Source organism: Canis lupus, chromosome 25 (genome assembly GCF_048164855.1).
Source record: "Canis lupus baileyi chromosome 25, mCanLup2.hap1, whole genome shotgun sequence".
Taxonomy (NCBI): domain Eukaryota; kingdom Metazoa; phylum Chordata; class Mammalia; order Carnivora; family Canidae; genus Canis; species Canis lupus.
Genome location: NC_132862.1, coordinates 37,310,830 through 37,338,037, shown reverse-complemented (window position 1 = coordinate 37,338,037; position 27,208 = coordinate 37,310,830). Strand labels below are relative to the sequence as shown.

General features: G+C 38.4%; 1 protein-coding gene across 10 annotated transcripts in view; it reads left to right on the top strand.

The window, feature by feature from the left end:
* The window catches only part of RIMKLB (ribosomal modification protein rimK like family member B), a 171,211-nt gene that overhangs the window by 114,988 nt on the left and 29,015 nt on the right, over positions 1 to 27,208 (top strand). For all 10 annotated transcript variants that reach the window (XM_072799163.1, XM_072799162.1, XM_072799161.1 and 7 more), the window contains one exon: positions 1,181 to 1,413. In XM_072799163.1, coding sequence (XP_072655264.1) covers positions 1,239 to 1,413 — 175 coding nt within the window. In that variant the 5' untranslated portion in view covers positions 1,181 to 1,238. The remainder of the gene's footprint in view (positions 1 to 1,180; positions 1,414 to 27,208) is intronic.

Sequence of the window (27,208 nt, the reverse complement as noted above, 5' to 3'; positions counted from 1 at the left end):
ACCGCTGCGCCACCCAGGGATCCCAAATAAATAAAATCTTAAAAATTCCTGTAGATATGTTTGTAATAAAATATATAACAAATTTTTTTTTAAATTTTTATTTATGATAGAGAGAGAGAGAGAGAGAGAGAGAGGCAGAGACAGGCAGAGGGAGAAGCAGGCTCCATGCACTGAGAGCCCGACGTGGGATTCGATCCCAGGTCTCCAAGATCGCGCCCTGGGCCAAAGGCAGGTGCCAAACCGCTGCGCCACCCAGGGATCCCCAAAATTGAATAAACTATAGATGTATGAGTATACATAAATGGAGTTTATCATAATTGAAGGGATGGGGATGTACTGATGATTATAATTCATCTATTTTATATTAAGGGATTTGCATTTTGGGGGAAAGAATAAATCAGTCAAAAGTAGATGATAAGATTAAAGTACATTCCTAGATAGTATATACTAACACAGGGATTGGCATTGAATATATAATATAGAAAATCAGACTTTTACTAAGTGACATGCTGTAATTATAAAACTACAATGCTAGCTTTCCCGGTGGAAGATGGAGAAATTGTGTTTCAGGGGAGGTTGTGAGTTTCTGTATTTCTAGCAGTATAAAAGTTTGATTTGAATGGAAGGGAAGTCATTAATTTTGTGTGTTTGTATAGTTAATATATAATCACAGCATTTGTGTGAAAGCCAAGAATTAAGTAGATTTTTATTTATTTTTTTCTTTTTTTAAGTAGATTTTTATAAACATTAATGTATATGTTTTTAAAATTTTTATTTATTTATTTATTCATGAGAGATACAGAGAGAGGCAGAGACACAGGCAGAGGGAGAAGTAGGCTCCCCATATGGAGCCCGATGCGGGACTGTCTGGACCCCCGGGATCATACCCTGAGCCAAAGGCAGACGCCCAACTTCTGAGCCACCCATGCGTCCCATTAATATATTTTTTTAAGTGATCTCTAGGCCTGATGTGGGGCTCTTAATCATGACCCCAAAAGAGTTGCACATTTTACCAACTGAGCCAGCCAGGTGCACCAAATTTCTTTTTTCTTTTCAACAAGAGAAAATCAATTAAAATTAATTTTATATTTTTATATGTAAGGGGGAGTCACAGAGACATGAAACTCCTTAAGTTGAATTCTTTATTTACCCTATATGTGAATTTTGTCTTTCTGTGTAGAAAGAATCGGCATTCAGGAAGAAATAATCCAGGAAAAAGGAAGAGCAAGCAGATCAAGATGTGTAGCTCTGTGGCTGCAAAGTTGTGGTTTTTGACAGATCGTCGAATCAGGGAAGACTATCCCCAAAAAGAAATTTTACGAGCATTAAAGGCCAAGTGTTGTGAGGAGGAATTGGACTTTAGGGCTGTGGTGATGGATGAGGTGGTACTGACAATCGAGCAAGGAAATCTGGGTAAGTCTATACTAAGTAATTTAAGATTTTTATCTTAGAATATATTGTAACTACCTTTTTAAGGAATAATTTGGAGGAAGGAATTGTTAACAGCCTTATTACTAAGTATCATCTAATCTTAAAATCTAGCATATGTTATGGAAGTAATGAAAATACCAGTATTTATTGAACCTCTTAATTTATTATTTAGGAAATAGTTGAGAGAGAAATTAAAAATGATCTAGTAATTTTTTTCCCATTATTGCTGTCTTCTAATTTTTTTTTTTAAAGACTTTATTTATTCATGAGACACAGAGAGAAAGAGAGAGAGAGAGGGAGAGACACAGGCAGGAGAGAGAAGCAGGCTCCATGCAGGGAACTTGATGTGGGACTCGATCCTGGGTTTCCAGGATCAGGCCCTGGGCTGAAGGTGGCACTGAACCGCTGAGCCACCTGGGGTGCCCACTTGTCTTCTAATTTTAAAATACCTTATTTATAACATGCTCCTAAGAGAATTTGCACCTCATGGAGGTCCTTTTAATAAATGCATCAAATTCCTTTTTTTTAAAACTATTTTTTTTAAAACACAGCATTTTATTTATTTATTCATGAGAGACACACACAGAGATAGAGAGAAAGAGAGAGAGAGGGAGAGACACAGGCAGAGGGAGAAGCAGGCTCCATGCAGGGAGCTTGACGTGGGACTCTATCCTGGGTCTCCAGGATCACACCCTGGGCCGAAGGCAGGCGCTAAACTGCTGAGCCACCCGGGCTGCCCATAAACGCATCAAATTCCACATATGATTTCTTTTTTAAGATTTTATTTATAGAAAAAAAAAAGATTTTATTTATTTTAGAGAGAGTACAAACAGGAGGAGAGGCAGAGTGAGAAAAGACACCCCCCCACGCCCAGCAGGGAGCTGACGCAGTGCTAGATCCCAGGACCCTGATATCATAATCTGAGCCGAAGTCAGATGCTCAACCGAGACACCCAGGGCCCCTTCGCATGTGATTCTTAATTTTTTTCCTGTATATTTTATATAGATAGTGTAAAATAATAATACAATTTTTTTTTCTTTTACTGGATAGAAGTATCCTAATGATTTGACTCAAATAGTGATGTCTGGTAATTTTTAATATTTCATGTTTAAGGGTTCCAAGGGGAAAATATCTTAGAAATACAGAAATTCTTTATTTTTTTATTTTTATTATTATTTTTTTTATGATAGTCACAGAGAGAGAGAGAGAGGCAGAGACACAGGCAGAGGGAGAAGCAGGCTCCATGCACCGGGAGCCCGACATGGGATTCGATCCCGGGTCTCCAGGATCGCGCCCTGGGCCAAAGACAGGCGCTAAACCGCTGCGCCACCCAGGGATCCCCAGAAATTCTTTAGAACTGAGGAGTCTTTACATCTTTGGAAAATTATGACTTGTAGCTAAATTGGTCATTTTTCTTAGCTTTATATGGTGGTGGCATATATGTGGCATTTTTAATTTCAGAAAATACTTTAGAATTTACTGATGGAATTGGATAAGGGTATAAAATACCCAAAATAGATTCTACATCACTTATCTTGCTTTGTGTCTAGAATCATGAGGCCAGGTGTTTTAATTTCCTCATCAATAAAATGGAGAGATGGTTATTGTGAGAATTTATAGTATTAAGTATATAAATCTGTTATTAGGGTAATTTCATACATAGACCAGTTAATAGATCTAGAATCTTACCTGATTAATAATAATGAAGGGACATGTGGATGACTTAGTGGTTGAGCATTTGCTTTTGGCTCAGGTTGTGATCCTGAGATCAAGTCCCACATTGGGCTTCCTGTATGGAGCCTGCTTCTCCCTCTGCCTGTGTCTCTCCCTATCTTCTGTGTCTCTCATGAATAAATAAAATCTTTAAAAACAAATACATGATACTATAGTTTAAGTAGGTAGAGTCTCTTAGCAAATAGTTACTCTTTACTGTGCCCTCTTGACATTTATTTCATTCTCATTACCTCTCAACAGTTAGTTTTTTTTTACGACAGATTTTTCATATGTAAATTAATTTACATAAAAGAGTTAATAGGTAGAAAAGCAGAATGAGCCCCATTTTAGCACAAATGATTCTCATTGCTCATGTAGAATCAAAAGTAATTGTTGCTTTAGAAGTAACTTATTTAGAACTGAACTGTTTCAGGACGCCTGGGTGGCTCACCAGTTAAGCCTCTGCCTTTGGTTCTCCCAGGATCAAGTCCCGCATTGGGCTCCCTGCATGGAGCCTGCTTCTCCCTCTGCCTGTCTCTCTGCCTCTCTCTCTCTGTGTCTCTCATGAATAAATAAATAAAATATTTAAAAGAAAAAACCAGAACTGTTTCTAGATTGTTTCACTTGAGTGTGTAAGTAGTTAGTACTTTTATTATTTTTTTTAAAGATTTTATTTATTCATGACACACACACACACACACACGCACACGCACGCACACACACACAGAGGCAGAGAGAGGGAGAAGCAGGCTCCATGCAGGGAGCCCAACATGGGACTCAAATGGGACTTGACCCCGGGTCTCCAGGATCACACCCTGGGCTGAAGGTGGTGCTAAACCACTTAGCCACCAGGGCTGCCCTAGTTAGTACTTTTATAGAAAAGATGCACACTGTTTTCAGTCAGGTTTTCTTTTTTTAATTATAACTTCCTAGGTCCAGCAACTAGTTACTCAGATTCCAAAGATTTGGGATACAGCATACTTCATTCCTAAACATAATTTGAGTACTTACTATGTGTTAGTTAATTGGTATGTTGTGTAAAATGAGACAAAAAGTAAGATTAACATTAATCAAGTGATTATACGAATAAGTGTAAAATAGTTACAACTTTAAAATGGACGGATGTCACTTTGCACCCCCCTGTCCTGCACCTATGACAGATACTCCTGATCAAAGCAAGGTAAATCTTTTTAAAATCCTGAATCTAGGGGCACCTGGGTGGCTCAATCTGTTAAGCATTTGACCCTTGATTTCAGTTAAGGTCACGATCTCAGGGTCCTGGCATCTAGCCCTTTCGGACTCTGTGGTCAGCAGGGACTCTATTTGAGATTCTCGCGCTCTGCCCTTCCCCCCTGCTCATGTGCATGTATGTGCTCGTTCTCTCTCTAAGTTTGGCTCCTGCCTTTGGCCCAGGGTGTGACCCTGGAGTCTGGGGATCGAGTTTTGCATCGGGCTCCCTGTGTGGAGCCTGCTTCTCCCTCTGCCTATGTCTCTGCCTCTCTGTCTTTTGGTCTCTCTCATGAAAAAATAAATAAAGTCTTAAAAAAAAATACAAATTTTCTCTTTAAAATAATTACATCTTAAAGAAAAATAAAATCCAGAATCTATTACATGCTTTTAACAGTATACAGCTTTTCAACATAAGTGCATGTACAGTTGTTGAGATTGGAGTCAGAGACTTGGATGCTGTATTATGTTAGGAGCCATTCTCTCCAAGAATGTGTGAAAAGAGGATTAAAGGCCAGTGTGGTACATAGCTCACTAAACACCACTTCCACAAACTTATGGTGTATGTTTCTGTGTTTTAAAGGTTGGAAAAGGGATGCCTGGGTGGCTCAGCGTTTGAGTGTCTTGCCTTCAGCTCTCTCTGTGTCTCTCATGAATAAATAAATAAAATCTTAAAAAGAAAAGTTGGAAAACCAAAAGCTGCATAAACAGATATTGGCAAGGATAATAGAGAAATTGGAGCCCCCTCCTATATTGCTAAATGGAATATAAAGTGGTACAGTCCCTTTGGGAAACAGTTTGGCAGTTCCTTTAAAGGTTAAATGTAGAATTACCATAGGATCTATCCCATTCCTGCATACTACCTAAGAAGAATGACAACATACGTTTGGGAGAGTTTAAGATGGGTTGGTGTTAATTGTTCTTAAATGTTTGGTAGAATTTACCAGTGAAAACATCTGATGCTATGCATTTCCTTGTTTGGAGATTTTGGATTACTGGTTAAATATATCTGTTCTGAATTTTTATTTCTTAATGATTCAGTCTTACTAGGTTGTATATTGCTAGGAATTTACCCATTTTTTCTAAGTTATCCAATTTGTTTACATATTTGTTCATAGTTGTCTCTTAGAATCCCTTTTATTTCTGTGATATCCATTGTAACATCTCACTTCATTTCTAATTTTTATTTAAGTCCTCTCTTTTTTTTTTAAAGATTTTATTTATTCATGAGAGACCCAAAAAAGCAGAGACACGGGCAGAGAGAGAAATAGGCTCCCGATGGGGGACCCCGATGCGGGACTTGATCCCAGGGCTCCGGGACTGCGACCCGGGCCAAAGGCAGATGCTCAACCCCTGAACCACCCAAGTGCCCGAAGTCCTCTTTTTTTCTTAGTCTAACTGAAGGTTTGCCAATTTGTTGATCTTTCCAAAAATCTGGGTCTTGATTTTTTTTTCTCTTTTCTGTTTCGTTATTTGTGTTTTAATCTTTATTTCTCTCTTCTGTTAATTGTGGGTTTTGTTCTTTTTCCTCTTGTTCATGGTGTTAGGTTGTTGATTTGAGATTTATCTTTTTTTTTTTTTTTTTAATTATTCATTCAGAGAGAGCGAGAGAGAGGCAGAGACACAGGCAGAGGGAGAAGCAGGGTCCACGCAGGAAGCCCGATGTGGGACTTGACCCCAGGTCTCCAGGATCACACCCCAGGCTGCAGGCGGCGCTAAACCTCTGGGCCACCGGGGCTGCCCGAGATTTATCTTTTTTTAACGTGCATTTTTTGATGTGCATGTTTATAGCTCTTCCCTTCCCTCTAAACAGTGTTTTCACTACATCCCATGAGTTTTGGTATGCTGTGTTTCACTTTTATCTTAAGATATTTTCTTTCTTTCTTTCTTTCTTTTTTTTTTTTTAAGATTTTATTTATTTATTCATGAGAGACAGAGAGAGAGAGGCAGAGGGAGAAGCAGGCTCCGTGTGGGGAACCCAATGTGGGACTTGATTCCGGGACTCCAGGATTACGCCCTGGGCCGAAGGCAGGCGCCAAACTGCTGAGCTGCCCAGGGATTCCCCTATCTTAAGATATTTTGTAATTTCCCTTGTGACTTCTTTTGTCTTGCTTGTTTATGAGTGTGTTATTTCGGGGTGCCTTCGTGGCTCAGTCCGTTAAGCAGGCAACTATTGGTTTCAGCTCAGGTCCTGATCTTAGGGTTGTGAGATCAAGCCCTGTGTCGGGCTCAGTGCTGGGCAACGAACCTACTTAGATTCTCTCTCCCCCCACCAAAAAAAAAAAAAAATAGATTCTCTCTCCCTCTCCCTCTGCCCTTTCCCGCCCTCAAAAAAAGGTATTATTTTCTAATTTCCAGATATTTGTAAAGTCTGTTTCCTTTTGTTAATTTCTAGTTTCATTTCATTGAAACTTGAAAAGATAACTTGGTATTATAACAGTATTTTTAAATTTGTTAGGTCCCTTTGGTCTGTATTATTTTCTAGTTATTTTGTTTCCTTTTTAGATTTTTCTCTCTGTTTACTCTATCCATTATTAAAAGTAGGGTGTTTCATGATTTAGTATTAGTGTCTATTTCTCTTTGTGGTCTCTCACTGTTTCATATATGTTGGTGCTATATTAGGTGCATGCATATTTATAATTGTTATAGCTTCCCGGTGAATTGACTCATCATTATAATGATGATTATCTCTTGTGACAGTTTTTCCTCTGAAAGCCTGTTTTGTCTCATAAGTAGGGCCACATCTACTCTCTTGCTAATAACCATTTGCACAGAGTATCTTTTCTCAGCCTTTCACTTTCAGGCTTTGAGTGTCCTTACATCTAAAGTGAGTCTCTTTTTGATACTGTATAGGTGGATCTTGTTTTTTGGTTCATTTTGTTCTTCTGTATCTTTATTTATTTTTAAATAAAAAGGATTTTATTTATTTATTTATTTTACTTATTCAGGAGAGACAGAGAAAGGCAGAGACATAGGCAGAGGGAGAAACAGGTTCCCTGAGGGGAGCACTTGATCCCAGGACTCTGGGATCAGGCGCTCAACCACTGAGCCACCCAAGTGCCCCGCCTCTGTATCTTTAAAAAAATATTTTTTTTTAGGCACAAAGGGAGGGGCAGAGAAGGAGAATCTCCAGAGGACTGTCCCTACTGAGTGCAGAGAGGGAGACAGAGCTTGACCTCATGGCCTACAAGACCATGACCTGAGCTGAAACCACAAGTTGGATGCTTATTCAACTGAGACACCCAGTCACCCCTCTTCCATTTACTTTTAATGTGATTACTGAAGGAGCAAGACTTATTGTTTCTGTTTTATTTTCTATATGTCATAAACCCATTTTGTCTCCCTTTTCCTCTTTTGTTACCTTCCTTTGTGTCTTGTTAATTTGTTGCAGTGCATTACTGTGAAGATTACATAATACATTGTATAATTTTAATCTATTTTAGATGATAAATTTATTCATATGTAAAATCTACCCTTATAAATTTCTCCTTAAGTTTTTTATATTTATATTTTATTTTATTTATTTATTTTTTAAAGATTTTATTTATTCATGACTGACACAGAGAGAGAGAGAGGCAGAGACACAGGCAGAGGGAGAAATAGGCTCCATGCAGGGAGCCTGATGTGGGACTCCATCCCAGGTTTCCAGGATCACACCCCAAACTCTGAAGGTGGTGCTAAACCGCTGGCAGTTTTTTATAACTTTAAAATAAGCTCTAGGCCCAATATGGGGCTTGAACTCAGGACTCTAAGATCAAAATTTGCATGCTATTCTGACTGATCCAGCCAGGTGATTCTTTATGCTTTTAACATTTAAATGCTATACCAGCAATAACACTGATTTATGCACTATTTTAGGCTTCTGTTCGTATTTATATATTTACCTTTATCCAAAAGCTTTATTTTTTATGCCTTTGTGTTGCCTTCTAGCATTCCTTTTTTTTTTTTTTTTTTTTTTTAATTTTTATTTATTTATGATAGTCACAGAGAGAGAGAGGCAGAGACATAGGCAGAGGGAGAAGCAGGCTCCATGCACCGGGAGCCCGATGTGGGATTTGATCCTGGGTCTCCAGAATCGCGCCCTGGGCCAAAGGCAGGCACCAAACTGCTGCACCACCTAGGGATCCCTTTTTTTTTTTTTCCTAATTTTATTATTCACAAGAAACACAGAGAGGGACAGAGACAAAGGCAGAGGGAGAAGTAGGTTCCATGCAGGGGCCCGATGTGGGACTTGATCCCAGGACCCTAGGATCATGCCCTGAGCCAAAGACAGACACTCAACCGCTGAACCACCCAGGGGTCCCATAGCATTCTTTTTTTTAAGATTTTATTTTTAAGTAATCTCTGCTCCCAATGTGGGCCTTGAATTTACAACTCTGAGATCAAGAGTTGCATGCTCCACTGATGGAGTGAGCCACAACCCCTGCCCTATAACATTCTTTTTCAACCTGGACTCTCTTTAGCATTTCTTTTATGGCCAGACTATTGGTGAGGAACTCCTTAGGTTTTTTTTATCTGGGAAAAATCTTTATTTCTCCATTTTTGAAGGCCAATTTTATTTGAAAGATTTAAAAAAAAAATTTATTCATGAGAGACAGAGAGAGGGGCAGAGACATAGGTAGAGGGAGAATTTGACTCCCCATGGGGATCCTGATGCAGGACTCAATCCCAGAACTCTGGGATCACAACCTGAGCCAAAGGCAGATGCTCAACCACTGAGCCACCCTAGCGTCCATTGAAGGACAGTTTTGCTGGATATATTGTTCTTGATTGTTACTTTTTATTTCAGCTCTTTGAATATGGATCTTACTATTCTGGCCTGTGTGATTCTTTCTCTTTTTTTTTTTTTTTTTTTTTTTTTAAGATTTTATTTATTTATTCATGAGAGGCACAGAGAGAGAGAGGCAGAGACACAGGCAAAGAGGGAAACAGGCTCCATGCAGGGAGCCCAATGTGGGACTTGATCCCGGATCTCCAGGATCATGCCCCAGGCTGAAGGCAGGCACCAAACCACTGAGCAATCCAGGGATACCCACCTGTGTGATTTCTATTGAGAAATGTTTTAATACTGTTACGGGAGCTCCTTTGTTTAGGATAGATTGCTTTCCTTTTGTAAGATTTTATTTATTTGAGAGAGAGAGAGAGAAAGAGAGCGAGCAGAAGCAGGAGAAGCTGACTTTCCACTGAGCAGGGAGCCTGACGTGGGGCTTGATCCCAAGACCCAAGGATAATGATCTGAGCCCAAGGCAGATCCTTAACCAACTGAGCCACCCACCCACCTCCTCTTTCTGATTCCAAATTTTTGGTCTTTGACTTTCTTTTTTAAAGAAAGATTTGTTTATTTCAGAGAGGGAGTGCACTGGGGGATGGGCAGAGAGAGGGAGAGTAAGAGAGTGTGTTAAGCAGACTCTGCTGAGTTTAGAACCTGATATTGGCTCAATCTTACAACCCTGAAATGAGCACCTGAGCCAGAACCAAGAGTTGGACACTTAACTGACTGTGCCAGGCATGTGCCCCTGTCTTTGACTTTTTAGCTTGATTTTGAGCCTCACTGTGAGTCTCTTTAGGTTCATCCTACTTGAATATCCATTTCTTTTCCCAGATTGGGGTACTTTTCAGTCATTATTTTGTCAAATAAATTTTCTGCCTTTTTGTCTTGCTCTTTTCCTTCTGAGAGTTCTATAATATCAATATTGATCTACTTGAGGGGTACCTGGGTTGCCCCATCAGTTAAGTGTCAGACTCTTGATTTCAGCTCAGGTCATGATCTCAGGGTTGTGAGATCCATGCTGAGCATGGAGCTGCTTAAGATTCTCTCTGCTGGGACGCTTGGGTGGCTCAATGGTTGGTGTCTGCCTTTGGCTCAGGGCGTGACCCTGGAATCCCGGGATTGAGTCCCATGTCAGGCTCCTTGTGTGGAGCCTGCTTCTCCCTCTGCCTGTGTCTCTGCCTCTCTCTTGTGTCTTTCATGAATAAACAAAACCTTTAGAAAGAAAAATGAGGGATCCCTGGGTGGCGCAGCGGTTTGGCGCCTGCCTTTGGCCCAGGGCGCGATCCGGGAGACCCTGGATCGAATCCCACATCGGGCTCCCGGTGCATGGAGCCTGCTTCTCCCTCTGCCTGTGTCTCTGCCTCTCTCTCTCTCTGTGTGACTATCATAAATAAATAAAAATTTAAAAAAATTTAAAAAAAAAAAAAAAAAAAAAAAAAGGAAAGAAAAATGACTCTCTCTGCCACCCAACCCCCAAAAGAGTTTGGAAGTGCTCTATACGAAGGCAATCCATAGAGATTGAGAATGATAGTTGTTTTTTCAAATGTTGAAATACCAATAAAAAATGATAACACATAGAGAGAAACATGGTATAATCAGAGAACCAAAATAAATATCCAGAAATGACCCTAAGGAAACAAAGATCTAGTACAATTGAAACTAATGGAACATTGTATGTGAAATATACTTCACTAAAAAAAATGTTTTTAAGAGTTCCTAGGTGGCTCAATTGGTTAGGCATCATGCTCTGATTATGACTGGGTTGTGAGATTGAGCCTTATGTCAGGCTTCATTCTCGGAGTCAGCTTCATATTCTCTCCCTCCCTCAGCCCCTCCCCTCTTATATGCTCACTCTGTCTCTCGCAGATAAATCTCCAAACCGTCTACTCCATTATAGCTTTGTCTTTCTTTTATTTGTTAGTGTCACAAAATTATATATCTTTATACATTTTGTTTCAAAAAACATCTTTTATCTTTTATTTTTTAAAGATTTTATTTATTTATTTATTTATTTAAGATTTTATTTATTTATTCATGAGAGACACACACAGAGAGAAGCAGAGACATAGGCAGAGGGAGAAGCAGGCTCCACACAGGGAGCCCGATGTGGGACTCGATCCCAGGTCTCCAGGACCACGTCCCGGGCTGAAGGTGGCGCTAAACTGCTGGGCCACCCAGGGATCCCCAGATTTTATTTATTCATGACAGACACACACACACACACACAGAGAGGCAGAGACACAGGCAGAAGGAGAAGCAGGCTCCATGCAGGGAGCCTGACGTGGGATACGGGTCTCCAAGATCATGCCCTGGGCTGAAGGCGGTGCTAAATCGCTGAGCCACCCAGGCTGCCCATAAATAATCTTTTAAAATGCATTAGTATCCTAAGTTTGTAGGAAACAGGAATTGGGAGTTAACAACCAGTGACTTTTCACATTAATGACTTTATTTTTTTTTTTAAATGTGTTAATTGCCATTGTCATGTAGAAACAAAAAGTATGGTTAGACTGTTGTCACAATAATACTAGCTTTTTAAATTGCACATGTATTTACCTTTATTGAGATCTTTATTTGTCTGATTTTGAGTTAATGTCTAGTATCCTTTCACTTCACCTTGGCAGGACTTCTTTGAATGTTTATTGCAGGACAGGTCTAGTGGTCATTTACTTTTTCAACTTCTATTTTTCTGGGAATGTCTTAATTTCTCCCTCAATTTTGAATGACAGTTTTGTTGGATATAAGATTTTTGGTTGATTTTTATTTTTGCACTGTGAATATTTTGGCCCCTGATCTTTTGGCCTCCAGTATTTCTAATGAGAAATCTGCTGATAATTCCATTGAAGATCCTTAGTATGTGATGATTTGCTTCTTTCTTCATTTAAGATTCTTTGTCTTGGGTTTTAAAAGTTGATTATTGGGTTGCCTGGGTGGCTCATTTGGTTAAGCGTCTAGCTTCAGCTCAGTCATGGGTCCTGGGATCAAGTCCCGCATTGGGCTCCCTGCTCATCAGGGAGTCTCCTTCTCTCTCTCCCTCTGCTTCTCCCCACCTCCTCCTGTTCTCACTCCTTCTGCTCTCTCTCTTAAATGAATAAGAGTTTTGTTTTGTTTTTTTTTAGAAAAAAAAAAAAGGTTTGATTGTAGTGCATCCTCAGCATGAATCTGAGTTCATTTTACTTGGAGATTGTTAAGGTACTTGGATGTTTCTATTCATGTCTTTCATCAAATTCTTGATGTTTTCAGCCATTATTTCCTCAGATACTCTCTCTGCCCTTTTCTTTCCCTCCTATTCCCCATCCCATTCACTCTCTGGTTCTCTACCTTACTTCTGGGACTCCTACAATACATGTCTCTTCAAGTTTAGTGATTCTTTTTTCTGTCTGCTCAGATCTGCCTTTGTATCTGTGTGGAGAATTTTTCACATCTGTTATTGGACTTTTCATTTTCAGCTCTACAATTACTCCTTGGTGTCTGTGTTCTTTTTTTTTTTGTCTATATTTCTATTTGTTTCACTCATGGTTTTCTTGATTTTCTTCTCATGTTTCTTTAGTTCTTTTACTATCATTGAGACAGTTGTTTTAACATCCTTGTCTAATATATGTGGTATTAGTACTTTTTCAGGAACTGTTTCTATTGATTTATTATTCCTTTGAATGGCTATACTTCCCTGTTTCTTTGTATGCCTTGTGAGTTTTTGTTGAATATTGCATATTTGAATCTAATAATGTAACTCTGGGAGTTAGATTCCTGTCCTTCCCCAGGGTTTGTGTTTTTTACCTTTTTTTTTAATTGTTACAGGCTCTTCCATGTCCTGGGGATTAGCCTGGGCTGTAAATTTAATGTCTTGTCAGGACTTTATAAATCTTTACTTAGTTGTGCACAGTCATTTTGTAATTTTTCCCATATGTGCAATTGTTTATTGCTGTAGTCCTAGTCTTTCATGTCTGGTTCCTGAAAGGGGAAAAAGGATAAGACATAGGGAAGCAGAGAGGATATTTGAAGAAACAAATCCCTTTTTTAAAAAATTTTTATTTATTTATGATAGTCACACACAGAGAGAGAGAGAGAGAGAGGCAGAGACACAGGCAGAGGGAGAAACAGGCTCCATGCAGGGAGCCCGATGTGGGATTCGATCCTGGGTCTCCAGGATCGCGCCCTGGGCCAAAGGCAGGGGCTAAACCGCTGCGCCACTCAGTGTTCTCTGAAGAAACAAACCCTTGAAAGTCACTTCACCTGGACAGGGAGGGGCTTGTAACAGTAGGTGGGGGTAGTACAACAATAATGGCTATTGGTTCTTTGTCTGCAACTCTGTGATCAGAAGCTACAACCAGCATCAGAGGAGAGATCTCTAATATTTGCAGGACAGGATCTTTTTAGTGAATTTTGGCTTCTGCAAGCTATGTCAGCTGCCTCAGGAACAGGTGCACAGTTGTGCGTTAAGGGTGGGAGATGGATAGTGCTACTATGCTTAGAGGGTGAAATTGATCAAAATTTGCTGAATTTTCCATTGTAGTCATTTCCTGAAAGTTAGAATCCTTCAACAGACTTTGGGGTTCTAAAACAGTTATATCTGACAGATTTTGCCAGTGCAATAAATGTCTAGGGGTGGGAGACAGATTCCTGGTACACCCTACTCCAGAAGAATTTATTTATTTATTTGAGAGTGTGCATGAGTACATGTGAAGAGGGGAGAGGCAAAGGGAGAGGAAGAAGCAGACTCTTGGCTGAGCAGGGAGCCTGATGTTGGGCTCAATTTCAGGACCCAGGATTATGACCTGACTTGAAGGCAGGCAACTAACTGACTGAGCCACCAAGACACCTCTCTGTTGTCATTTTTTATTGTGGTTCTGTTTGTTGTTGTTGTTGTTGTTGTGTTGTTTTATATTTAATTTTGGGAATAAATCTCTTATTGGTTATACATATTGTGAATATTTTCTTTCACTGGTTGGCTTTTCATTCTGTTAATGGAATCTTTTGGTGGGTAAAAGTTGCCAATTTTACTTAGGTTATTATATTTCTACTTTTTTTGGTTAGTGCTTTTTGTGTTCTAGTTAAGAAATATTTATGTACCTAAGAATTCCTTTGAGATACATACTGAAATATCTACTTGATAAAGTATGACATTGTTAAGGAAAATTATGATGTTGGAGAAAAGGACATACGGTATGGAACCATTTTTCTAAAGAGAGAGTATATGCAATTATAACCTTTGCTGGGATCCTCTGATTTTATACTTTACCTGTGAAGACCTTTGTTGTCTTATTTCGGAAGAGATTGGCAAGAACTCAATTTTTGTTTTCCAAAACTCATTTCATACCTGAAATAATCTGTAATCTCCTTTTCACACATTGTTTCTGAAGAGATGTTGAGTCTGGAAATTTGAGTCTGTTTTTTTCTTTTTAAAAATGAGTTTGTAAGAAGAAATCAGTTTGCTTTTACATATACCGTATTACTTTGGTGTTTTGGTTTTAATTTCTAGATTTACAAATTGCCTACTTTTAATATAGGCATACAATTTGTTGCTGTGTCCCTCCCCTCCCCCCTTCCCGTTTAATGTTAGAGTTCTCTTATGATAGTTGATGATTTGATTAGTTGAAGCAGTTACTGTCAATGAGACCTTAGCTGCTCCTAATTTATTGGGCCAATCCTCACTCTTTGGTATTTTTTTCCCATTGTTACATTAGTAGATAAACCTATCCCCAAATAACACGTAAGTAATTGAAATATTTTAATTTATTTTCAACATTTTCCTTAAATATTCCCCTAGAAGTTTCCTCTTAGTTAATTGCGAAGGAAAGAGAAGGGAATAATTTGAGAGCAGTACTACATACAAAGTATAGCACTAGGCATATATATCTTGTTTTTTTTCTCTTTTTAAAAACACGAATAGCTTTATAATTTTACTAATTACAAAGTGACACACATAGTACTGAAATATAAAATTAAATATCATTTGAAATTTTATCATCCATAAAATGATCACTGCTAAACACACATATAAATGAATTAAAGCATATATACTCTTCTTTAAACCTTTTTGCTTATCAGTGAGTGTCACTTGTGTGCCAAGATATTTTAGGTACTGGAGACACAGAGTTTAGCAAAAAGACATGTTTTTTGTTTTTTTTTTTTTTTAAAGACATGTTCTAATAACTGGTTTATGACTTCTTTAAGGTAAGTGGGAAACATGGACATTATACAAAAGTCAAAGAAATGATTACATACTAAGTGGTATAAAAGAAAAATACAGTGTGATTTGAAAATCAAATGGAATCTATGGACTCAATAGAATCAAATGAAACCCATGGAATCTACTTTTATTTCTTTTTAGGATTTTTTATTAAGTAATCTCTATGCTTAGCATGGGGCTTGAACCCACAACTCTGAGATCAAGAGTCACATGCTCTACCAACTAAGCCAGCTAGGTACCCCAATGGAATCTAATTTAGACTGAGAGGTTAGAAAAGGCCTCTTTAAAGAAGTGACACTAAAACCTGAAGGATAAGTAGGTGTTACCCAGGTGTACAGTGAGAGGAAAAGTATATGCATTGCTTTTACATAGTTCTAGAAGAGGAGTCACTGTTCACTGCCCAACTGTCCTCCAGAAATTGATACTACTGTGTCCTTTTCCAGTATGCTCTCCAGTGTGATTGTTTGCATTTTAATGTTAATTAGATGACAAATGGCCCTGGTTGAGTCACTTTTCTGCTTAATCTTTTAGGAACTTGGACTGTGATTCCAAACCCAGCTGGACAGTGAGATTTACAGTTGAGTATTTCCTTAAGTCAGAAAATAAGTTGAGTATTCAAAGGAAAAACCTTTAACAATTTCAGTCATCAGGAAGAAATTTCTTTTATGAACTCAGGCTCTTTCCCCCGATTATCACAATAGTTGGGAGCTTTGATTATACTTAGTCTCCATGCTAAATTGGTCTGCATTTTTATTAATTCCCCAATGAGATACTTGAATCAAATTTTATGTTTTCTGCAGTACTGAGTGCCTATACCAGTTTATCAGAGCAATTGCGTATCCGATTCCAAAGTAGTTCAGGAAAGTGAAACAATTGGATTAGTTGTACCTATAATGCTTTAGGGCAGCCCCAGTGGCGCAGTGGTTTAGCGCCGCCTGCGGCCTGGGGTGTGATCCTGGAGACCCTATAATGCTTTAAACTTTTTCTCATATAGGGATCAAATTGCTCATGGAAATGGCTGTAGTTTTTATATACAATGTTGAATATTATAAATTAAGGTATGAATATAAAATGTATGTTCATATGAATACAAGTTACAATGATAATTTATAGACAAGAAATGAGATAAATTAGGAAATGTGAGGGATCCTGGGTGGCGCAGCGGTTTAGTGCCTGCCTTTGGCCCGGGGCGCGATCCTGGGGTCCCAGGATCAAGTCCCACATCGGGCTCCCTGCATGGAGCCTGCTTCTCCCTCTGCCTGTGTTTCTGCCTCTCTCTCCCCCTATGTCTATCATGAATAAATAAATAAAATCTTTAAAAAAAAATTAGGAAATGTGATATTCTTGCAAATAAAAAGAGTAGGTTCTTAATTATAGATGCCATGTCAAAATAATTTCTTGGTAATGATTTTGGATAATTTTAGCGATAAAGACCTTGATTATCTCTGGTCTATGCCCCCAAAATATAGTCATTAAAGTTAACCAAAACTGTCCTAACAAATATTATTAAATAGTGTGGACTGCATAAAAGGTAGATAAAGTTGATAATTCAGTTCTTGGCTTTTAGTCTTGGCCTTCGGTATCTATGCCCCCATTCCCCTGTCCTGCCTTTTAACTAACAGCACCTGGATTTCATTTTGAGAAATCCCCTCTTCCATATTGTGCAGTCTTGGTGAGACTGTTGGTCATCAGTGCCCTGCCCCTTGATAGTCAAGCTAGGCCGTAGGTTGGAAGTCTTTGTCTCTTTTCCTGTTTTTTTTTTTTTTCTGTTGTTGTTTTAAGATTTTTTTATTTTAGGGGATCCCTGGATGGCTCAGCAGTTTGGTGCCTGCCTTCGGCCCAGGGCGTGATCCTGGAGACGTGGGATTGAGTGCCGCGTCGGGTTCCCTGCATGGAGCCTGCTTCTCCCTCTGCCTGTGTCTCTGCATCCCTCTCTCTCTCTCTGTGTCTCATGAATAAATAAAATCTTTAAAAAAAAAAAAGATTTTTTTTTATTTTAGTGAAGGAGAAAGTGCAAGTGGGGGTAGGGACAGAGAGAGAGAGGGAGAGAATCTCAAGCAGAGTCTGCACTGAGTGTGGAGCCTGACTCTGGGCTCCATCTCACAACTGTGAGATCATGACCTGAGCCAAAATCAAGAGTTGGGTGCTCAAGTGACAGAGCTACACAGGCGCCTTCTCTTCCCTTTGAATTCTAGCAGTTTGACTCAAGGATAGGAGAATGTTTATTATTTAATGATGTTGATGTGGAACCTAGAGATTCTGGGTTGTTTCTTGGTCCTAGATTCCCAGAATGGCCCTAGTCTTTTTTCTTCGCCGGTTTTTGTCATCGTTCTTTTTAGTGCTAAGTACAATCCTATATCCATCCATTAATTTTTTTCTTGCTCAACTTAACTAGAGATATTTTAGTTGGTTATAAATCATATAACCTTAACCAATTCAGAAATTAATTCCAGAGAGCTTATTGCAGATGGTAGACCTTCAGAGAACTGATTAGTTGGCATGGACAGGACAAAAAAATCAAATTTGGACCTTCTAGAATGAGGAGTTCAAATCTCAGTTCTTTTTTCAAAGCAAATAATAAAATTCAGGAGCTTTCTAGTATCTGGGCCTATATGTCCAACTTAGCCATTAAGAGTACATTACTGAAGAGTCTTCCAGCTGTCATGCTGCTTAGGAAATTAGCACAGCTAGAGATTTGGAGGGAATTCATGTGACATAAAAATAGAGATTGGGCTTTAGAGCTAGCTAGATCTAATTGTCCTGGCTGTTCTAGTTATTAAACCTTTTGCAGTTGGTCAGACTGGTTGTCTGGTTTTATATACTTACTGAGAAATTAAATCTGTTGGTAAATTCTCTTTCCAACAAGGAGGAATAAAAATTAAAAGGCCTACTCCACAATGTTGTGCTCAGGACTACTTGAGATGTGTAAAAAATTCCCTGCTTGGCATCTTACATATAGTAAACATTCATTAAATGGTACTATTATTAATTAGGAACAAGAAAACATAATTTTCTAATGTTTATGCAAATAACTTTAAAAATTAATTATTTTTTTTGTTTTTTTTTTTTTTTTAATTTTTATTTATTTATGAGAGTCACACAGAGAGAGAGAGAGAGAGAGAGAGAGAGAGGTAGAGACATAGGCAGAGGGAGAAGCAGGCTCCATGCACTGGGAGCCCGACGTGGGATTCGATCCAGGGTCTCCAGGATCGCGCCCTCGGCCAAAGGCAGGCGCTAAACCGCTGCGCCACCCAGGGATCCCTAATTATTTATTTTAAGTATGCTCTACATCCCATGTGGGACTTGAACTCATGAGCCAGGTGCCCCTTTTGCACAGTACTTTCGGTAGTTGTGAAATTAGGTGATCTGATTCTAGAAGACTATTCTGTGAGAGGTACCCAAGTGACAAGTCACCAGAGAACCAGAGTAGTAGTGAATTTAGTTACTCAACTGAGTTAGGCAAAGAATGTTATTAGTCTGAGGTCTTAGAATTCAAATTATAGGGACACCTGAGTGGCTCAGTGGTTAAGTGTCTGCCTTTAGCCCAGGGCATAATCCTGGAGTCCCAGAATCAAGTCCCGCAGAATCAAGTCCTACATCGGACTCCCTGCATGGATCCTGCTTCTCTCTCTGCCTAAGTCTCTGCCTCTCTCTCTCATGAATAAATAAATAAAATCCCTTTTTTTAAAAAAAGAATTCAAATTATAAAGTTATATTTCTGTTACAAACACTTAACAATATTCAAACGTTATTACAAATATCAACTCATTTAATCCTGGCAATAATCGCATGAGGTTGGTACTGTTATTGTTTGTTTTACAAATAAGAAAATAGAATCCTAGATTGGTTAAATGTTTTTTGACCTACATCATAAAGCGGTAGATGGAGGAGCCAAGATTTAGAATCTGGCAGTCTGTCTTCCGATTTTGGAATATATTTGTATTTCTTCCCTTTTCCTACATATAAAGTGGTATACTATAAATAGTCTTCTGTCTCTTCGTTGTTTCCTCCATTTGATTCTTTTTTTTTTTTTTTTTTAGATTTTTTATTTATTTATTCATGAGAGACAGAGAGAGAGAAAGAGGTAGAGACACAGAAAGAGGCAGAAGCAGGCTCCATGCAGGCAGCCCGACATGGGACTCGATCCCAGGTCTCCAGGATCAGGCCCTAGGCCGAAGGCAGCGCTAAACCGCTGAGCCACCAGGGCTGTCCCCTCCATTTGATTCTATATAGGATATCTTATGCAAATAATATCTGCAAAAGATGACAGTTTTCTAGTTTCTTTGCCTCTTATTTTTCTTAGTTTACTGGATTAAGTAGAACCTCTAATACAATGTTGAATAAAAATGATGATGGTGAGCACAGTTTTCTTCTGCTTGATTTTTTTTTTTTTTTTTTTTTTTAGATTTTATTTATTTATTCATGAGAATACGCAGAGAGGAGAGAGAGAGAAAGAGAGGCAGAGACACAGGCAGAGGGAGAAGCAGGCCCCATGCAGGGAACCTGATGTGGGACTCGATTCTGGGTCTCTAGGATCATGCCCTGGGCTGAAGGTGGCGCTATACCGCTGAGCCAGCCAGGCTGCCCATCTTGCTTGATCTTAAAAGGAGTATTTTGAGTTTGTTCCAATAAAAAAAACTCCCATTTGCTGCAGATCTTTTTGGCAAATACGTTTTACCAGAAAGAAAAGGAAATTTTCTGTGGTCAAAGAAGTGTTTCTTCTTAAACAACGTACTCCTCAAAAGTTGTTTATGGTCAGTTTGGTTTTAGCTGTTTTAGTGGGTATAAATGGTGTCTAGTTGTGATTTTGTATCCCAGTGTAGTAATAATAATAAGGTTGAGTATCTTTTTTTTTTAAGATTTATTTATTTTAGGGAGAGAGAACATGAACAGGAGGGGCAGAGGGGGGAAGGAGAGAGAATCTCTAGCAGAACTGCACACTGAGCATAGAGCCAGATGTGGGGCTCTATCTCAGGTCTCTGAAATAAAGTCCTGAGCAGAAAACCAGAGTTGGACGCTTAACCAACTATGCCACCCAGGCACCTGTATATCTTATTGATTTTTTAAAAGATTTTACTTATTTATGCATGAGAAACACAGAGAGAGAGGCAGAGACCTAGCAGAAGGAGAAGCAGTCTCCCTGCAAGGAGCCTGATGTGGGACTTGATCCTGGGATTCCAGGATCACGCCCTGAGCTGAAAGCAGATACTCAACTACTGAGCCACCCCAGGTGTCCCCCCACTGGCATCTGTATTCATAAATTTTATAATGAGCTCACAAGTTCCACACATTTCAGAACACTTGGAATTTTTATTAGGATTTTTAAAATTTTTGTTATTTATATATTTATTTATTTATTTTTATTTATTTATTTATTTATTTATTTATTTATTTATTTAATATTTATTCATGAGAGACACGAGAGAGAGAGGGGGGAAGAGACACAGGCAGAGGGAGAAGCAGGCTCCATGAAGGGAACCCGATGCGGAACTCGATCCCGGGTCTCCAGGATCATGCCCTGGGCTGAAGGCAACGCTAAACCTCTGAGCCACCGGGGCTGTCCTTTATTTTTTATTTTTAAAAGATTTTATTTATTTATTCATGAGAAACACAGAGGCAGAGACACAGGCAGAGGGAGAAGCAGGCTCCCTAAGGGGAGCCCGATGTGGAACTCGATCCTAAGAGCCTGGCCTGGGATCATGCCCTGAGCCAAAGGCAGACGCTCAATCACTGAGCCATCCAGGTGTCCCTAGGAATTTTTTTTTAAATATAGATCAGTTTTGGAAGAGATGACTCATTCTATTGAACCTTCCAATATGGAAGAATTTGCATGTGCTCTTATACTTGTTCTCTCTCATTGTCTTTAATGTTTCTATGAAATTTTGTGATTTTTATTCCCAGAGAACTTGTACATCTTTTGTTAGATGTACTTAATCCTATGAATTTTATACATCTGCTGCTATTGTAAATGATAACAATAAAAGTTTTTTTTTTTCTAATTCATTGCTGGTTGAGTTTATTAATATTGACAGGTGGGGAATCCCTGGGTGGCTCAGTGGTTTGGTGCCTGCCTTTGACCCAGGACATGGTCCTGGAGTCCCGGGAATGAGTCCTGCATCTGGCTCCCTGGGTAGCTTGCTTCTCCCTCTGCCTGTGTCTCTGCCTCTCTCTCTCTGTATCTCTCATGAATAAATACATCTTTAAAAAATAATATTGACGGGCAAATAACTCACTTCGATAATTTATGATATTTTTGATTGCTTTTAAAATTGTATCATATACAAGTAATAACAATTTTATACTTCATTTCCAATCCTTATATCTCACTTCCTTTTCTTGACAGCACAGGGCAGGACCTTTGGGACCATATTGGATTAAATAGTTACAGTGAACATTCTAGTCTTACTCTTGATCTCAGAGGAAAGCTTTCAACATTAAACCAGTAAGAATGATGTTGTCGTAGGATTTTTAAGATATCCTTTATCAGATTAAGGAAATTTCCTTCTATGAGTATGCCAAAAGATTTTTTAAAATCCTGAATGCTTGTTGCATTTTATCAGTGTTCATACATCTACTGAATGGTTAAACATATTTTTACCTATTGCAAATTACATGATTGGTTTTTACAAGTTAAACCAACCTAAAAATTTTAGAATAAACCTAACTTGCTTATGATTTTTATTGTTATTACAGTGGTGGGTTTAATTTGTTAATATTTGAAGATTTTTATATTAATATTTATGAAGGAGATTGGCTTGTAACTTTCCTTTTGTGAACTTGTCACTGTCCTTTTCTGCTAAGTTGTTTGGCCTCACAAAAAGGACTGGACAGTGTTTGTTTTTAATTTATTTATTCATGAGAGACAGAGATAGAGAGAGAGAGAGAGATGCCAAGACATAGGCAGAAGGAGAAGCAGGCTCCATGCAGGGAGTCCGATGTGGGACTTGATCTTGGGACTCCGGGATCAGCCCTGAGCCAAAGGCAGATGCTTAACCGCTGAGCCACCCAGGCGTCCCTGTTTTAGATTTCTTTTTACAGTTTTGGTAAATTGTATTTTTCTAGGAATTTTTGTACATTTTATCTAAGTTTTCAGATGTGTTGTTAACAAAATCATTATCTTTTTTTTTTTTTTAAATTTTTATTTATTTATGATAGTCACAGAGAGAGAGAGGCAGAGACACAGGCAGAGGGAGAAGCAGGCTCCATGCACCGGGAGCCCGACGTGGGATTCGATCCCGGGTCTCCAGGATCGCGCCCTGGGCCAAAGGCAGGCGCTAAACCGCTGCGCCACCCAGGGATCCCAAATCATTATCTTTTTAATGACCACAGGGTATATGGTGAAGCTCCCGTTTTATTCTCAACTTTATTTGTTCCCCTTTTTTTCCTTCCTCTATAGCAGTCTTGCTAGGGACTTAACACATTTTTTATTTTGGGTGAGGGGCCCCCACAAAATTTAAATTTGGTTGTATTTTTTATTGATGTTTGCTTTGTATTCAATTAATTTCTGTTCTCTTAATTTTTTTTTCCTTCTACTTTCCTTGCATTTTTTAGATGTTAACATGATTTCTTGTTGGTCTTTTTGAGTTTGCTAGTTTTTCTAACACATTTTTTTTTTAAGATTTTATTTTCTTTATTTATTCACGAGAGACAAACAGAAAGAGGCAGAGACACAGGCAGAGGCAGAAGCAGGCTCCATGCAGGGAGCCCGATGTGGGACTCAATCTCAGGATCAGGATGACGCCCTGGGCCAAAGGCAGACGCTCAATCGCTGAGCCACCTAGGCATCCCTTCTAAAACAATTTATAAGGGACAATTTTGTTTAGGCAGTATAGCTTCAGACTCATACCTGGCTTTAAATCCCTTTTGATGCTTCTTGAAAACTGGGAGATAAGTTTAAATTTCAATATATAATAATTGAGCATTTACTGTATGCCAAATAGTGCTGGTAGACATTAGCTGTTAAGAAGATTCCTACTCTCAGGGAATTTACTTTCTGCTTTATTCATTTCCCAGCTGCAGGAGGGAATGGTGGGTGACAGTGATGATTAAAGTGCCTATTATGTGCTGGGTACTTTTTCACTAATGTAGACCAACCTAATCCTCAGCACAACTCTATAAAGGAACTATTCTTAGTGTTCCCATTTTACAGATGAGGAACTTGAGTCACAGAGAAGTTAATTTGTCTGAGCTTACACAGTGGGCAAGTGGCTGAAGTAGGTTTGAATCAGATGAAGGGTTATTGTTACAGGCATGCCAGCGAAGACCTTGCAATAGATCTGTCTCTTTTTGCCTTTGCTATTCCCTCACCATTATCCCTTGCTATTTGGGGATCTAAACAAAAATATTTGAGGGAAAAGCCTTAATCTCCTACATTCCCTATAGTTTTCCTGGGAACATTCAGTATTCAAGAGTTTGATATAGTTCCCCTCCTTTTGTTATTAATTATTCCATAACCTTTAACTTATTTTTAAGATTATATAAATATTTATATAAATACGTATTTATATTTGTTTTTACTTATATATAGCTGAATTTAGAAAGTTCTAGTTATCATTAGTTGTGTAAGCTGCTATTGATTTCCAAAATATTGGTAAAACAGATTAATAGAAATATTTTTCTTTATCCTGGAGCCACTGTTACAAAGAAGTTTGCCCTTTTAAAAGCGGACAGAGGGGGCTTTGCCTACATCACAAGGAAGCTTTGCTGCCTGTCTCCTTTCTTCTGCAGCTGCAGTTCATTTATGTCTGGCTTCATTAACAGTGACTTGAATTATACATTTACCCACCCATGTCCTGTACAGCTTCTCTTACCATTTCAGGAAATCTTGCTATTGGGGTGGGGGTGGGGGGAATAAAATAATTAGGTTAGATATAGTATTTCAACTTGTAATTTTTAAATTAGGGTAATAGTAAAGGAAAAAACTTTATAAAAGGTTTTCATGCTAAATTAGCAAAATAGAAGTATATCTTGTCTCTAATAGTTCTTGTACGTAAAATATTAAAAATATTAGATATAGTTTTGATTGGGACTGGGGAACAAAAGAGATAAACAAGTTTTATTGCTATTAATAGATACCATTTGTGCCATCAACCTACCCTCCCCAGCATTGTAAACTGAGGGTAATTGATAGCCACTAACAATTATTAAGCACTTACTGTATGCCAGTCATTTATTAGGTACTTTACATGCATTTTTTCCCTCTTGTCTTCATCCTTAAAAACTCTCAAGTGGGGTTAGAATTTTATCCCAAAGCTCAGTGTCTTAAAGAGGGTGTTCAGCAAATGTTTTTGAATATATATAAAAGAAGGAATACATAAATGGAAGAGGCCCTTAAAGGCATTTTGTTTTCTTGTTTATCAATTTTAGTAAGTATTTCTCCTAGATAATTTTTTTAAAAACTATCCATGGAAATGCTGATGAGAATGTACTCTCAAGCCATTAGAGCTTGAATGTTGGCATTTGTAAAATTTGAAGGAAATGAATAATTTAATTTTTTTTGTTAGGAGATGAATTATTTTAGTTAGTGACATCACATTTGTTTAATTGATGTTTCCTTTCTACCAATTTTTGGGGTAGAGTTGGTTATATTGACCTCGGATTCTTTGGTAAAGGTACTTGGTAAAGTAGCCAATCAATCACTACCTTCAATAAAGATGCTTTTATAAAATGGACAGTGATAATCTGATTGCTTGTTTACCTGCTTTCCCTCTTCCTCTTTCTTTCTTTCTTTCTTTCTTTCTTTCTTTCTTTCTTTCTTTCTTTCTTTCTTTCTTTCTTTCTTTCTTTCTTTCTTTCTTTCTTTCTGATTTTATTTATTTATTTATGAGAAACAGAAAGAGAGAGGCAGAGACACAGGCAGAGGGAGAAGCAGGTTCCATGCAGGGAGCCCAATGCAGAACTGGATCTTGGGACCCCAGGATCCCTCCCTGAGCCTCCCTGATCCCTCCCTGAGACACTTAACCGATGAGCCACCCAGGCATCCCATCTTCTTTCTTTTTTAAAACTTTAATTCAATTTAAGAAAAAAAAAAAAAAAAAAAGACCACCAAACAATTCACCCATTTTCTCTCCCTTTTTTTTTAAACACATGACTGTCAGCTGCAGTGTAGCAGTGCTCAGTGATAATGAGGTACACTGTTATAGTTGTCTTCCTTTTCTTTCTCTCTATGCCACTGATGAGGGATCTGGAAAGGAATTTCATTGGTTCCTTATCATATCCAAAGAGGCTTACCTTTGAAGAAAATAATTTTGTTTTTACCTGGGATTACTAGCTAAGACTTGGAAACAAATTGGAGGGAAAAAGGATTGTTGAGGAGGGCTAAAGAAAGATATTTTGATAGGAAACAATATATATCCTGTTAGGAAGCAACTAAGCAGATAGGAAAGGCATCATATATATTCTGATGAGAAAGGATTCTTTTAATTTTTTTTTTTAAAGATTTTACTTATTAGATCACTTGCCTGCATGAGCAGGGGGAGGGGCAGAGGGAGAGGGAGAAGCAGACTCTCTGCTGAGCAGGGAGAGCCCAATTTGGGGCTCAATCCCAATCCCTAGGATCTTGATCCTGAGGATCATGACCTCAGGCACACACCCACTGACTGAGCCACCCAGGCACCTATGGATTCTTCTTTTTCCTTTTCTTTTCTCTTTTCTTTTCTTTTCTTTCTCTTTTTTTTCGATTTCATCTATTCATGAGAGAGGCAGAGACATAGGCAGAGGGAGAAGCAGGCTTCCCAAGGGGAGTCTGACATGGGACCCAATCCTAGGACCCTCAGGACCCCTGCCCTGAGCCGAAGGCAGACACTCAACTGCTGAGCCACCCAGGTGTACTGGCACCTGTGGATTCTTAATTTTATACTTGTTTTAGGTATTTCATAATTATTAGCTGTTTGAATTCTTACATACCCTTATTAGAAACCTTATAGTCCTTTAGTACATAAATACCCATTATCTGATTGTCCTATCAAAAATACTTGATTTTGATTAGTTTGGAACCTAGTAAGGGAAACAAGACAGTAATTAAAAAAAAAAAAAAGTTTAGGAGGACATTTCTTATGTGTTAGATATACATGAAGACAGATTTGCACTTTGCATTTAATGGTAGGCATTAGTTCTGTCTGAACAATTGGAAAATAGGTTTATAGTGACGGAGTATCTTAATGTTCAGAATTATTTGGTCTTTTTTTTGGTGATAAGATGCTTGAGATTTTAGAATGTGGGGAATACCACTTTTTGGTAAATTTTTAATAGTTTTGTTGGTTAAGTAATGGATCAGTTTCCTGAACTATTGACCTAAACAACATAATTTTGTTACTTGAATTTAGCTGGGGTGAATATGGAGCTCAAAGTTGTTAATCTCTTATACTGCCAACTTGTTGCTCTTTTCTTTTTTCTTTTCATTTCTTTTCTTTTCTTTCTTTTCTTTTTTTTTTCTTTTTTCTTTTCTTTTCTTTTCTTTTCTTTCTTTTCTTTTCTCTTTTCTTTTCTTTTCTTTTCTTTTCTTTTCTTTTCTTTTCTTTTCTTTTCTTTCTTTTCTTTCTCCTTCCTTCCTTCCTTCCTTCCTTCCTTCCTTCCTTCCTTCCTTCCTTCCTTCCTTCCTTCCTTCTTTCTCCAACTTGCTTTTTCTAGCTAGAACTCTGGGAAAAAAACATTTCTGGACCTAGATTTGGTTCAGATTACCTTTAGCAAGTTATTCTGTGTTTTAGGTTTTCCTTCTCGCTTCTTCCAAGATATGAACTAATAATTTTATTGTGTTAAGTAACACAACATAAATGGCAGGGGAAGTAGGGTAGTGGTAGAAAGTAAATGGGGTTTTAGTGTTCGTGAAAGGATGAGAAACCATTAAAAAACAAAAGAGAAAAAGCTCAGCAGCAAACCCT